Source organism: Oncorhynchus clarkii, chromosome 2, assembly GCF_045791955.1.
Source record: "Oncorhynchus clarkii lewisi isolate Uvic-CL-2024 chromosome 2, UVic_Ocla_1.0, whole genome shotgun sequence".
Taxonomy (NCBI): Eukaryota; Metazoa; Chordata; class Actinopteri; order Salmoniformes; family Salmonidae; genus Oncorhynchus; species Oncorhynchus clarkii.
Genome location: NC_092148.1, coordinates 92814294 through 92829794, shown reverse-complemented (window position 1 = coordinate 92829794; position 15501 = coordinate 92814294). Strand labels below are relative to the sequence as shown.

Below are 15501 nucleotides of genomic sequence, written 5' to 3'. Positions count from 1 at the left end.
GCTCTGCATATTTGTACAATTTCATCTATCATTATTGTACTCTAGATTTAAAACTGAATAACACTAGGTTAATGTATTACATGAGGTTACTGAATTACACTAGGTTACTGTAAAGCACTGATGTGAAAACTGCTTTATAAATACATGTGATTGATTGACTGACTTACCAATGAAAGGAAAATGGCTGGGGAATATGCTGAAGAGACCATCACTGTGCATAGCGAATAGAATGGCAAAGTAGACAGCCAGGCTACCCCACACAAATACGTGATTCACAGCTGTCCAATAGTAGGTGTCCAGTCCAATCTGTAACCGAACAAAACAACTACATGTTCATATCACATATCAGTAAACAGTGACATGTTCATATCTTGTAAGTTAGATTTGAGTTAGTTAGTTAGTTTATAATGCATGGTTTGAGAATAACCATTCACCTGGCCATCGTCCACTAACAGAGCCTGGGGGCATTTTCTGATGTTTCTTCTGATGAATCATTTATATCTTTGCCATAGCAACCAATGCACGAGGTATCAAAACAAAAACTAACACAAAACCCAGGAAGGTTTGAACAAGTCACCTACCGTACTCACCTGAACACCTAACATACTGCAGATGTGAGCTGGATACGGCCCAGAAAATGTCAACCTACAGACATAACAGGCTTGTATTTGTATTTATTATGGATCCCTATTAGTTCCTGTCAAGGCATCAGCTACTCTTCCTGGGGTTTATTATGGATCCCTATTAGTTCCTGTCAAGGCAGCAGCTACTCTTCCTGGGGTTTATTATGGATCCCCATTAGTTCCTGCCAAGGAAGCAGCTACTCTTCCTGGGGTTTATTATGGACCCCTATTAGTTCCTGTCAAGGCAGCAGCTACTCTTCCTGGGGTTTATTATGGATCCCCATTAGTTCATGCCAAGGCAGCAGCTACTCTTCCTGGGGTTTATCATGGACCCCTATTAGTTCCTGTCAAGGCAGCAGCTACTCTTCCTGGGGTTTATTATGGATCCCCATTAGTTCCTGCCAAGGCAGCAGCTACTCTTCCTGGGGTTTATTATGGATCCCCATTAGTTCCTGCCAAGGCAGCAGCTACTCTTCCTGGGGTTTATTATGGATCCCTATTAGTTCCTATCAAGGCATCAGCTACTCTTCCTGGGGTTTATTATGGATCCCTATTAGTTCCTGTCAAGGCGGCAGCTACTCTTCCTGGGGTTTATTATGGATCCCTATTAGTTCCTGTCAAGGCGGCAGCTACTCTTCCTGGGGTTTATTATGGATCCCCATTAGTTCCTGCCAAGGCAGCAGCTACTCTTCCTGGGGTTTATTATGGACCCCTATTAGTTCCTGTCAAGGCAGCGGCTACTCTTCCTGGGGTTTATTATGGATCCCCATTAGTTCCTGCCAAGGCAGCAGCTACTCTTCCTGGGGTTTATTATGGATCCCCATTAGTTCCTGCCAAGGCAGCAGCTACTCTTCCTGGGGTTTATTATGGATCCCCATTAGTTCCTGCCAAGGCAGCAGCTACTCTTCCCGGGGTTTATTATGGATCCCCATTAGTTCCTGCCAAGGCAGCAGCTACTCTTCCCGGGGTTTATTATGGATCCCCATTAGTTCCTGCCAAGACAGCAGCTACTCTTCCTGGGGTTTATTATGGATCCCCATTAGTTCCTGCCAAGGCAGCAGCTACTCTTGCTGGGGTTTATTATGGATCCCCATTAGTTCCTGCCAAGGCAGCAGCTACTCTTCCTGGGGTTTATTATGGATCCCCATTAGTTCCTGCCAAGGCAGCAGCTACTCTTCCTGGGGTTTATTATGGATCCCTATTAGTTCCTGCCAAGGCAGCAGCTACTCTTCCTGGGGTTTATTATGGATCCCCATTAGTTCCTGCCAAGGCAGCAGCTACTCTTCCTGGGGTTTATTATGGATCCCCATTAGTTCCTGTCAAGGCAGCAGCTACTCTTCCTGGGCTCCAGCAAAATTAAGGATGCTATACATTTGAAAAACATTACAATACACAACAGATTTCACAACATATTAAGTATGTGCCCTCAGGCCACTACTCTACTACCACATATCTACAACACAGAATCCACATGTGTGTTTAGTGCGTATCAAATAAAATACAATTATATTAGTTACATGTGACAGTGATGTGCTTACTTACAATCCGCTAACCAACAATGCAAAAGGAACAATTAAAAGGAACTAGGAAGTAATTAAAGAGCAGCAGTAAAATAGCAATAGCGAGACTATAAACAGGGTGTTACGGTACAGAGTCAATGTGGAGGTTATATACAGGGTATTACGGTACAGAGTCAATGTGGAGACTATATACAGGGTGTTACGGTACAGAGTCAATGTGGAGGCTATATACAGGGGGTACTGGTACAGAGTCAATGTGGAGGCTATATACAGGGGGTACCGGTACAGAGTCAATGTGGAGGCTATATACAGGGGGTACCGGTACAGAGTCAATGTGGAGGCTATATAAAGGGGGTACCGGTACTGAGTCAATGTGGAGGCTATATACAGGGTGTACCGGTACAGAGTCAGTGTGGAGGCTATATACAGGGGGTACTGGTACAGAGTCAATGTGGAGGCTATATACAGGGGGTACCGGTACAGAGTCAATGTGGAGGCTATATACAGGGGGTACCGGTACAGAGTCAATGTGGAGGCTATATAAAGGGGGTACCGGTACTGAGTCAATGTGGAGGCTATATACAGGGGGTACCGGTACAGAGTCAGTGTGGAGGCTATATACAGGGGGTACCGGTACAGAGTCAATGTGGAGGCTATATACAGGGTGTTACGGTACAGAGTCAATGTGGAGGCTATATACAGGGGGTACCAGTACAGAGTCAATGTGCTATATACAGGGGGCACTGGTTAGTCGAGGTAATTGAGGTAATATGTACATGTAGGTAGAGTTATTAAAGTGACTATGCATAGATAATAAATAAATAGATAATAACAGAGAGTAGCAGCGGCGTAAAGGGGAGGGGGGGGTAGCCATTTGATTAGACATTCAGGAGTCTTATGGCTTGGGGGGTAGAAGCTGTTTAGAAGCCTCTTGGAACTACACTTGGCGCTTCTGTACCATGTGTCTATGTATGTGTCTCTTCACAGTCCCCGTTGTTCCATAAGGTATATATTTATCTGTTTTTTACATCTAATTGTATTGCTTGCATCAGTTACTTGATGTGGAATAGAGTTCCATGTAGTCATGGCTCTATGTAGTACTGTGGAATAGAGTTCCATGTAGTCATGGCTCTATGTAGTACTGTGGAATAGAGTTCCATGTAGTCATGGCTCTATGTAGTACTGTGGAATAGAGTTCCATGTAGTCATGGCTCTATGTAGTACTGTGTGCCTCCCATAGTCTGTTCTGGACTTGGGGACTGTGAAGAGACCTCTGGTGACATGTCTTGTGGGGTATGTATGGGTGTCTGAGCTGTGTGCCAGTAGTTTAAACAGACCTCTGGTGACATGTCTTGTGGGGTATGTATGGGTGTCTTAGCTGTGTGCCAGTAGTTTAAACAGACCTCTGGTGGCATGTCTTGGGGGGTATGCATGGGTGTCTTAGCTGTGTGTTAGTAGTTTAAACAGACCTCTGGTGGCATGTCTTGGGGGGTATGCATGGGTGTCTTAGCTGTGTGTTAGTAGTTTAAACAGACCTCTGGTGACATGTCTTGTGGGGTATGTATGGGTGTCTGAGCTGTGTGCCAGCAGTTCAAACAGACAGCTTGGTGCATTCAACATGTCAATACCTCTCACAAAGACAAGTAGTGATCAAGTCAATCTCTCCTCCACTTTCAGCCAGGAGAGATTGACATACATATTATTAATGTTATCTCTCTGTGTACATCCAAGGGCCAACCGTGCTGCCCTGTTCTGAGCCAATAGGCAACTGACCACAAGACTGAACAGTAGTCCAGGTGCGACAAAACTAGGGCCTGTAGGACCTGCCTTGTTGACAGTGTTGTTAAGAAGGTAGAGCAGCGTTTTATTATGGATAGACTTCTCCCCATCTTAGATACTGTTGTATCAATATTTAATATAGTTTTGTCTATGACAGTTTGCTCCAAGCAGTTTAGTCTCTTCAACTTGCTCAATTTCCACATTATTCATTACAAGATTTAGTTCAGGTTTAGGGTTTAGTGAATGGTTTGTCCCAAATACAATGCTTTCAGTTTTAGAAATATTTAGGACTAACTTATTCCTTGCCACCCACGCTGAAACTAACTGCAGCTCTTTAAGTGTTGCTCTCATTTCAATCGCTGTGGTAGCTGACGTGTATAGTGTTGAGTCATCCGCATACATAGACACACTGGCTTTCCTCAAAGCCATGTCGGTAGTAAAGATTTTTAAAAGTAAGGGGCCTAGACAGCTGCCCTGGGGAATTCCTGATTCTACCTGGATTTTGTTGGAGAGGCTTACATTAAAGAACACAACACATTTGTTTTCCAAAAATGTACTAAGGGTTGGTAACAGGATGATTGGTTGGCTATTTGAGCCAGTTAAGGAGGCTTTACTATTCTTAGGTAGGGGAATTACTTTTGCTTCCCTCCAGGCCTGAGGGCACACACTTTCCTGCAGGATTAAATTGAAGAAATGGCAAATAGGAGTGGCAATATCGTCCGCTATTATCCTCAGTAATTTTTCATCCACGTGTCAGACCCCTGTGTCATTGTTAATAGACATCCATAATTTTTTCACCTCTTTCACACTGACTTTAAGGAATTCAAAATTACAAAGCTTGTCTTTCATAATTTGGTCAGATATACTTGGATGTGTATTGTCCATCTTTGTTGCTGGCATGTCATGCCTAAGTTTGCTAATCTTGCCAATTGAAAAAATCATTAAAGTAGTTGGCAATATCAGTGGGTTTTGTGATGAATGAGCCATCTGACTATGTCTCTTACCTGAACGCTCACCACTATGACCAAGGATGTTGATATGATGACGGCGAAAGCCTGCTGGTCTGAGATGTGTGATCCGTCATCCCTGGCGACGAGGCAGAAGGCTCCGTAGGGGATGAAGAAGAGGAGGAAGGAGGTGCCCACCCCCTGCAGCGTACACAGGAAGAACTGTCTCTTGTTGAACAGTACATTGAGCTGTCCTGGACGGTACAGGCTAGGGTAGCGGTGGCTGTTGGCTTCGTTCACATCCTGGGGATGAAAAGAGTTGTTGTGATGAGAGGTGTATGTGTACGCTGGATTACATTGTCTGGTTTCCCAGATACAGATTTAGCTTAAGTCCTGGACTAATAAGCACTTTAATGGACTTTCTCCATTGGGTAGGCTTTTTAGTTCAGAACTAGGCTTAACCTGTGTCCTGGTCAGTTTACCGACTCTAAATGATATTGAGTTAGAGTTGGGTGAGGACAAGGGTAGTAATTAAGGTTTAGGTGGGGTATTGGTAGTTAGAGGTTTAGAGTTCCTAAGGGTATTTTGTTAGGACACAGGACAAAGGGTATCTAAAAACATTACATATTCACCTGTATGACTTGGCAGAATCTTGAAAAGAAAAAAAACGAAAGAAAGTAAGTAAGTTAAGGAAAGTGAAAGAAGGCTCGGCGGTTTGCCATTGTCTGTAGTTTCTACCAGTTCTTACCTGATCGAAAAGCCCCATGGCCAGAACTGGCAGGGATGTGTAGACTATATTGAAGAGAGTGATAAACCACTGGTCATAAACCGTCTAAGAACAGAAGAAGGAATAAAGTGAAGAAAAAAATGTATACAAAATGTTTACAATCAACAAAAATGTTGATGAACTATAATGGTGCATTGTTCTTTGCCCCAATGCAATAGCATTTATAACTGATTATTGTTTTTTTATTTTCAAGAGACTTTGGACAAAGACAACTACCGTAAGTACATTTTGTTCCTAATTTTTCCCAAAATATATATTTATATATTATTTTTTTTGTCACTTTTAATTACCTGAGCTGAGAAACCACAGAAGAAGCCGAACCAGAAGTGCACCAGGGTGAAGGCAAAGTTCTTGTAGAAGAAGTAGAACAGGAAGTTGCACATGCGGAAATAGGACCAGCGGCCGTGGACCAGCAGGAGACGCTGCAGATAGCGGAACTGGGCAAAGGAGTAGTCGGAGGCTAGCACAGCCTGCATGCCCTCCTGACCTGATATACCTACACCTATATGAGCAGCTGGACAGAGAGAGAGAGAGAGAGACCCTGCATGAAATGATAAAATTTACAGACAACAAATTCCAATTGACTATACTTAAACTCTTTAACATCATCCTCAGCTCTGGCAATTTCCCCAATATTTGGAACCAAGGACTGATAACCCCAATCCACAAAAGTGGAGACAAAATTGACCCCAATAACTACCGTGGGATATGCGTCAACAGCAACCTTGGGGAAATCCTCTGCATTATCATTAACAGCAGACTTGTACATTTCCTCAGTGAAAACAATGTACTGAGCAAATGTCATATTGGCTTTTTACAAAACTATCGTATGACAGACCACGTATTCACCCTGCACACCCTAATTGGCAAACAAACAAATCAGAACAAAGGCAAAGTCTTCTCATGCTTTGTTGACTTCAAAAAAGCTTTTGACTCAATTTGGCATGAGGGTCTGCTATACAAATTGATGGAAAGTGGTGTTGGTGGAAAAACATACGACATTATAAAATCCATGTACAAAAACAACAAAAATTGGCAAAAAACACACACATTTCTTTCCACAGGGCCGTGGGGTGAGACAGGGATGCAGCTTAAGCCCCACCCTCTTCAACATATATATCAGCAAATTATCAAGGGCGCAAGAACAGTCTGCAGCACCCGGCCTTACCCTAATAGAATCTGAAGTCAAATATCTACTGTTTGCTGATGATCTGGTGCTTCTGTCCCCAACCAAGGAGGACCTTAGGCAGCACCAAGATCTTCTGCACAGATTCTGTCAGACCTGGGCCTTGACAGTAAATCTCAGTAAGACAAAAATAATGGAGTTCCAAAAAAGGTCCAGTTGTCAGGACCACAAATACAAATTCCATCTAGACACCGTTGCCCTAGAGCACACAAAAAACTATACATACCTCGGCTTAAACATCAGCGCCACAGGTAACTTCCACAAAGCTGTGAACAATCTGAGAGACAAGGTAAGAAGGGCCTTCCTTCTATGCCATCAAAAGGAACATAACATTTTACATACCAATTAGGATCTGGATAAAAATACTTGAATTAGTTATAGAACCCATTGCCCTTTATGGTTGTGAGGTCTGGGGTCCGCTCACCATCCAAGAATTCACCAAATGGGACAAGCACAGAATTGAGACTCTGCATGCAGAATTCAGCAAAAATGTTCTATGTGTACAACGTAAAACACCAAATAATGCATGCAGAGCGGAATTAGGCCGAAACCCGCTAATTATCAAAATCCAGAAAAGAGCTGTTAAATTCTACAACAACCCAAAAGCCTTCCATAACAAATCACCTACAGAGAGATGAACCTTGCTTCTCCTAAGCAAGCTGGTCCTGGGGCTCTGTTCACAAACAAAAACAGACAGTGCCCCAGGACAGCAGCACAACTAGACCAAACCAAACAAAAAGATAATTACTTGACATGTTGAATGCTATTTGGCCCTAAACAGAGAGTACACAGTGGCAGAATACCTAACCACTGTGACTGACCCAAAATTAAGGAAAGCTTTGACTATGTACAGACTCAGTGAGCATAGCCTTGCTATTGAGAAAGGCCGTCGTAGACAGACCTGGCTCTCAAGAGAAGACAAGCTATGTGCACACTGCCCACAAAATGAGGTGGAAACTGAGCTGCACTTCCTAACCTCCTGCTAAAATGATGACCATATCAGAGACACATATTTCTATCAGATTACACAGACCCACAAAGAATTCGAAAAAACAAATCCAATTTTGATAAACTCACATATCTATTGGGTAAAATACCAGAGTGTGCCATCACAGCAGCAATATGTGTGGGTCAACCAGTGAAGAACAAACACCATTCTAAATACAACCCATATTTATGTTTATTTATTTTCCCTTTTGTCCTTTAACTATTTGCACATCGTTACAACACTACGTAAACATAAAATGATATTGGAAATGTCTCTATTATCTTGTAACTTGTGTGAGTGTAATATTTACTGTTCACTTTTGAATTGTTTATTTCACTTTTGTTTATCCATTATACTTGCTTTGGCAATACATGTATTATTTTATTTGACTGTTGAGAGTCAGAATAGTAGAATATATTTCAAAAGGAAACGTGGTTGTGCATCAGCAGTCTTCCTTTTGTTATATATCATTTACTGACAGTCGCACAATTAAATTACTCTTCTTAGTCTAGCCAGCCTATCTCAACTTGTAGAAAATTCATGGCTGAATTACCGATCGGGTACACGTACATATTGCATTTGCCCAGGGGCCTTGACTTCCAGGGTTGATTTTGTTAGTCACTATTACTCAGATATCATATTAACATGTCAATAGTCATGGCAAAATGTGTAGAATTGCAGGAAATTAGCTTTAAAACTGCAGACATTTCTCTCCACCCCATGGCAAAATGTGTAGAATTGCAGAAAATTAGCTGTAAACTGCAACAAAAAAAAAGCGTATTTGTTTACCTTTTGTTCATAAAATAAAATGTCTGCTAACAGACTGCTACATGTTAAATTAAAGTTTGTAATCCTGGTGCTGAGCTAATCTGAGTTTGTGTGTATAGCGCCTAATGGTATAGTTAATAGGCTATGTGTTTGTCGATGGACTGAGATGAATGAAGCTACAGTAACCAATGTGATAACGGCTGGGAACATTTTGGCCTGTTTTTTAAATGTTCTCCAAATAGCATTTGAGTTTTTAAATTGTATAGAAATGCTGTAAATCAGTTTCAACTTCCATAGAATTAATTGGATGGGGGGAAAGGCCCCCAAACCCCATCCCCATTATTGACAAAAAAAACTTTTTAAATGGATTTTACGTATCCATTTAAACCAATGTAAATCCACTTCGCAACTTTTTAGGGTAATCAAATACATTACCATGACGAACCATGTTAAGCTTGGTATTGATCTCTTAAAATATAAGAAAACTGTTACCAATTCACATTTTTCACTGTGTAACGCTAATGCTTAAAATAATCATATAAAATCTTCTCAGATTCACTCCAAATTTGGCCTTTAGACATAAAAATCTGATTTTACGTGTACCATTTAAACCACTGTAAATCCACTCCACAATGGCCTATCAACTTGAAACTTGTCATCTCTATTATGGATGTCCCTAAGATGAAGCACATTGAATTTCTAATGATATCTCAAAAAACAAGGAAACTATTAGCAACTCATTCTTTGCATATTGAACCCTACTGCTCAAAATCCTCTTCTCCTCATGAAACATACATCAGATTCACACCCGATTTTGTATTTAGACTCATGATTGAACATAAATGAAGATAGCATGCACTCTCATGTAGGAACTTTGTTTTCCAACCGATCTTGTGTCCTTCCTGACATTCTGTGAACCCCGTTCATTGCTGCTCATATCTGCTGGTGACTGAGCAACACCGCGAGATGAATATAACGTAACCTATGTATTACTCTTGATCATGCTGACGTCATTGGCTCCGTCTCCTATGGCCAGAGTCACAGCCATCTTGTTCGTCTTGACCAGCTCCACCACCTGGGCCTTCTGCATGGGAGTCACCCTACAGCAGATCACTGTCTTACACAGACAGGCAGTCTCCAGAAGGACCTGCTCCAGCTCAGGCTCCAGGGCATGGGCCTACAGGGGGGTTAATAGGAGAGGAGACAAAGAGATGCATTTATTATAAGATTTTATTGTCCATTTTGGTTAGAATGGAAGTAATCTTGTGTCTTTCTCTACAACACCGCCAGAGACACAGACACATTAGGCCTATTAAAACCACTATTAATGGTAATGTTAACCAGTCCTGTGGTGTTTAACATCCCAGCCCTCTTGCAGAGCAGAGACAGGATGTAGACCCTGGGTAACCAACAACTCCCCATGCAAGGGCAGTCTGTCTGTCTGTCTGTCTGTCTGTCTGTCTGTCTGTCTGTCTGTCTGTCTGTCTGTCTGTCTGTCTGTCTGTTGTCTTAATGACAGCCTTTCTCACAGAGCTAGGAGACTCCCTAATCACCAGCAGTCTGCTCATTAAAGACTAAGCAGAATCAGCAGACGCCACAGGAACAAAGATATTAAACGGTCCTTACCAGATAGACACACACCCATACACACATTCAACAGGGATGAAAATATAGTCCGGGCATCTGGTTTGGCAAGCCATTTCATTATATGTAGAGAAACAAAAGAGGAGCCTCCTTACCAGACTGTGTCCATTGATGATTAAGGCATACTCTGCTATTATGGTTTCTTCAAATACAGAATCCTCTGAGAAGTCATCTGTCTTCTCCACATCTACAGTACCGCTGACCCTGCCCAGGCCCAGGATGTGCTCCTTAGCACTCCTAAAGACAGAGTGAGGGTGGTGGTGGGGGGGGACATAAACAGATGTCATTGGGACACATTTACTTATTATGACTGTGAGATGCGACTGTCTCGCTTAGCTGCCATATGATGAATGCACTAACTGGTAGTCTCTCTGGATATAGAGAGTCTGCTAGATGACTAAAATGTCAATTTAATGTCCAAATATAGAAATAGAAGGACACTACAATGAATGTTCATGATCTCTCTTTTCCTCTCACTCAGATAAAAAATTCAAAACAACCAATTGGGCCAACGGGGCTGGCTGGCTGGCTGACTGGCTGACTGGCTGGCTGGCTGACTGGCTGACTGACTGGCTGGCTGACTGGCTGGCTGACTGACTGGCTGGCTGACTGGCTGGATGGCTGACTGGCTGGCTGGCTGACTGGCTGGCTGGCTGACTGGCTGGCTGACTGGCTGGCTGGCTGACTGGCTGGGCTGGCTGGCTGACTGGCTGGCTGGCTGACTGGCTGGGCTGACTGGCTGGCTGACTGGCTGGCTGGCTGACTGGCTGGCTGGCTGACTGACTGGCTGGATGGCTGACTGGCTGGCTGGCTGACTGGCTGGCTGACTGGCTGGCTGGCTGACTGGCTGTCATGGTGATAGCTTCCCTCTGGGATCAATTGTTGGGAGAATAACAAGTTCTTAGTCCAACTAAAGTGGAAGGAATCCCCTGGGGGACCTTGTCACGTGACCAAGTCAGCCAGCCAGCGCTCACTTTGACTATCAAAAACAAAAAAGCTGCTGAGGGAGCAGATTCACTTTTTAACATTCAGGTCAATCAATCAAATGTTTTTATTTTAATTTTTTATAAAAGCCCTTTTTTTTCCCCACCCCCATCATCAGTTGTCACAAAGTGCTTTACAGAAACCCAGCCTGAAAACCCAGAAATCCTGCAATAACAGACACAGATGATTGATTACCTGCAGGTATAGTCATGACTGAGAGTCTGTTTCATGACCATGAGGCCTAACCTGAGTTGCTGCTGCACCTCTAAGACAGAATGTCCTGATATGATAAACACTTCGTTCATATCGTCTCTCAGCATGTTGCAGGAGTAGCCGATGTTCATCGCCGTCTCTGCAAACCACAGAATATGTCACGTTACCTCCAATTTTATGTTCAGTATTGTCAATGTATCATTGACACTGAATACAAATATATTACTGTGAAATGCCTTTCCTGCACGCTCTTTCCAAACAATGCAGTAATCTATATCAGTAGTACTCCAAAATAAAGTATTTGTAGAGGGAGTAAACTTGATGGTTCAAGACATTGGTCCATCTCTTCATTGGTGCTTACCTAACTTATCCCCAGTGAGAACCCAAATCTTGATGTTGGCCAGGGTCAAACAGGCGATTGTTTCAGGAACCCCCTCCTGCAGTTTGTCTTCTACTGCTGTGGCTCCTAGGAGCTTGAGAGGGGAAAACAAACCACCAGTAGAACCCCTGAGAACACACCCCAGACTGGGTCAGCCATGGTGTAGCGTCCCTGGAGCAGTTGAAGGGTTAAGTGCCTTGATCAAGGGCATAACGGCAGGGCATCTAGGATACTGTTGCCTCTGGTCAGTCTAAAGGTCAGTCTTACATCAACCCTTTATCTCCTCATAGAGAGCAGCCAGTCCGTCCTCTCTGTTCTTGATAGGTCAGTCTATAGGTCAGTCTATAGGTCAGTCTATATATCAGTCTATAGGTCAGTCTATATATCAGTCTACAGGTCAGTCTATATACAGTGCCTTGCGAAAGTATTCGGCCCCCTTGAACTTTGCGACCTTTTGCCACATTTCAGGCTTCAAACATAAAGATATAAAACTGTATTTTTTTGTGAAGAATCAACAACAAGTGGGACACAATCATGAAGTGGAACGACATTTATTGGATATTTCAAACTTTTTTAACAAATCAAAAACTGAAAAATTGGGCGTGCAAAATTATTCAGCCCCTTTACTTTCAGTGCAGCAAACTCTCTCCAGAAGTTCAGTGAGGATCTCTGAATGATCCAATGTTGACCTAAATGACTAATGATGATAAATACAATCCACCTGTGTGTAATCAAGTCTCCGTATAAATGCACCTGCACTGTGATAGTCTCAGAGGTCCGTTAAAAGCGCAGAGAGCATCATGAAGAACAAGGAACACACCAGGCAGGTCCGAGATACTGTTGTGAAGAAGTTTAAAGCCGGATTTGGATACAAAAAGATTTCCCAAGCTTTAAACATCCCAAGGAGCACTGTGCAAGCGATAATATTGAAATGGAAGGAGTATCAGACCACTGCAAATCTACCAAGACCTGGCCGTCCCTCTAAACTTTCAGCTCATACAAGGAGAAGACTGATCAGAGATGCAGCCAAGAGGCCCATGATCACTCTGGATGAACTGCAGAGATCTACAGCTGAGGTGGGAGACTCTGTCCATAGGACAACAATCAGTCGTATATTGCACAAATCTGGCCTTTATGGAAGAGTGGCAAGAAGAAAGCCATTTCTTAAAGATATCCATAAAAAGTGTTGTTTAAAGTTTGCCACAAGCCACCTGGGAGACACACCAAACATGTGGAAGAAGGTGCTCTGGTCAGATGAAACCAAAATTGAACTTTTTGTCAACAATGCAAAACGTTATCTTTGGCGTAAAAGCAACACAGCTGAACACACCATCCCCACTGTCAAACATGGTGGTGGCAGCATCATGGTTTGGGCCTGCTTTTCTTCAGCAGGGACAGGGAAGATGGTTAAAATTGATGGGAAGATGGATGGAGCCAAATACAGGACCATTCTGGAAGAAAACCTGATGGAGTCTGCAAAAGACCTGAGACTGGGACGGAGATTTGTCTTCCAACAAGACAATGATCCAAAACATAAAGCAAAATCTACAATGGAATGGTTCAAAAATAAACATATCCAGGTGTTAGAATGGCCAAGTCAAAGTCCAGACCTGAATCCAATCGAGAAAATGTGGAAAGAACTGAAAACTGCTGTTCACAAATGCTCTCCATCCAACCTCACTGAGCTCGAGCTGTTTTGCAAGGAGGAATGGGAAAAAAAATTCAGTCTCTCGATGTGCAAAACTGATAGAGACATACCCCAAGCGACTTACAGCTGTAATCGCAGCAAAAGGTGGCGCTACAAAGTATTAACTTAAGGGGGCTGAATAATTTTGCACGCCCAATTTTTCAGTTTTTGATTTGTTAAAAAAGTTTGAAATATCCAATAAATGTCGTTCCACTTCATGATTGTGTCCCACTTGTTGTTGATTCTTCACAAAAAAATACAGTTTTATATCTTTATGTTTGAAGCCTGAAATGTGGCAAAAGGTCGCAAAGTTCAAGGGGGCCGAATACTTTCGCAAGGCACTGTATCAGTCTAGAGGTCAGTAGAAATCAGTCTATATTTCAGTTTATAGGTCAATCTAAATATCAGTCTATAGGTCGGTCTATAGGTCAGTTTATAGGTCAGTCTATATATCAGTCTATAGGTCAGTCTATATATCAGTCTAGAGGTCAATCTAGAAATCAGTCTATATTTCAGTTTATAGGTCAGTCTAGAAATCAGTCTATATATCAGTCTATAGATCAGTCTATAGGTCAGTCTATAGGTCAGTCTAGAGATCAGTCTATATATCAGTCTATAGGTCAGTCTAGAAATCAGTTATATATCAGTCTATAGGTCAGTCTATATATCAGTCTATAGGTCAGTCTAGAAATCAGTCTATATATCAGTTTATAGGTCAGTCTAGAGATCAGTCTATATATCAGTCTATAGGTCAGTCTAGAAATCAGTTATATATCAGTCTATAGGTCAGTCTATAAGTCAGTCTAGAAATCAGTTTATATATCAGTCTAAATATCAGTCTAGAGGTCAGTCTAGAAATTAGTCTATATATCAATCTATATATCAGTCTATAGGTCAGTCTAGAAATCAGTCTATAGGTCAGTCTATAGGTCAGTCTATATATCAGTCTATAGGTCAGTCTATATGTCAGTCTATATATCAGTCTATAGGTCACTCTATATATCAGTCTATAGGTCAGTCTAGAAATCAGTCTATATATCAGTTTATAGGTCATTCTATAGGTCAGTCTATAGGTCAGTCTATATATCAGTTTATAGGTCAGTCTAGAAATCAGAATATATATGTCTATAGGTCAGTCTATAGGTCAGTCTATAGGTCAGTCTAGAAATCAGTCTATTTAGCAGTCAATAGGTCAGTCTATAGGTCAGTCTATATATCAGTCTATAGATCAGTCTACCTATCAGTATATATATTGTCTATAGGTAAGTCTATATATCAGTTTATCGGTCAGTCTAGAAATCAGTTTATATATCAGTCTATAGGTCAGTCTAGAAATCAGTCTAGAAATCAGTCTATATATCAGTTTATAGGTCAGTCTATATATCAGTCTATAGGTCACCCTATATATCCATCTATAGGTCACCCTATATATCCGTCTATAGGTCAGTCTATATATCAGTTTATATATAGTCTATAGGTAAGTCTATATATCAGTTTATATATAGTCTATAGGTCTTTCTATATGTCAGTCTATAAATCAGTCTATATATAAGTCTAGAAGTCAGTCTATAGGTAAGTCTATATATCAGTTTATAGGTCAGTCTAGAAGTCAGTCTATAGGTAAGTCTATATATCAGTTTATAGGTCAGTCTAGAAGTCAGTCTATAGGTAAGTCTATATATCAGTTTATAGGTCAGTCTAGAAGTCAGTCTATAGGTAAGTCTATATATCAGTTTATATATAGTCTATAGGTCACCCTATTTATCCGTCTATAGGTCAGTCTATATATGTCTATATGTCAATCTATAGGACTGTCTATAGGTCAGTCTATATATAGTCTATATGTCACCCTATATATCCGTCTATAGGTCACCCTATATATCCGTCTATAGGTCAGTCTATATATGTCTATATGTCAATCTATAGGACTGTCTATAGGTCAGTCTATATATAGTCTATATGTCACCCTATATATCCGTCTATAGGTCACCCTTTA

The 15501-nt window shown here is 41.7% G+C and overlaps 1 protein-coding gene across 1 annotated transcript in view; it reads right to left on the bottom strand.

The window, feature by feature from the left end:
• The window catches only part of LOC139378535 (ATPase phospholipid transporting 8B4), a 51253-nt gene that overhangs the window by 6098 nt on the left and 29654 nt on the right, over positions 1–15501 (bottom strand). The window contains exons 19-26 of the mRNA XM_071120808.1: positions 11801–11912; positions 11473–11578; positions 10338–10479; positions 9592–9775; positions 5947–6170; positions 5618–5701; positions 4927–5172; positions 168–306 (exon numbers count right to left, since the gene is read on the bottom strand). Of these exons, the coding sequence (XP_070976909.1) occupies positions 168–306; positions 4927–5172; positions 5618–5701; positions 5947–6170; positions 9592–9775; positions 10338–10479; positions 11473–11578; positions 11801–11912 (1237 nt within the window). The remainder of the gene's footprint in view (positions 1–167; positions 307–4926; positions 5173–5617; positions 5702–5946; positions 6171–9591; positions 9776–10337; positions 10480–11472; positions 11579–11800; positions 11913–15501) is intronic.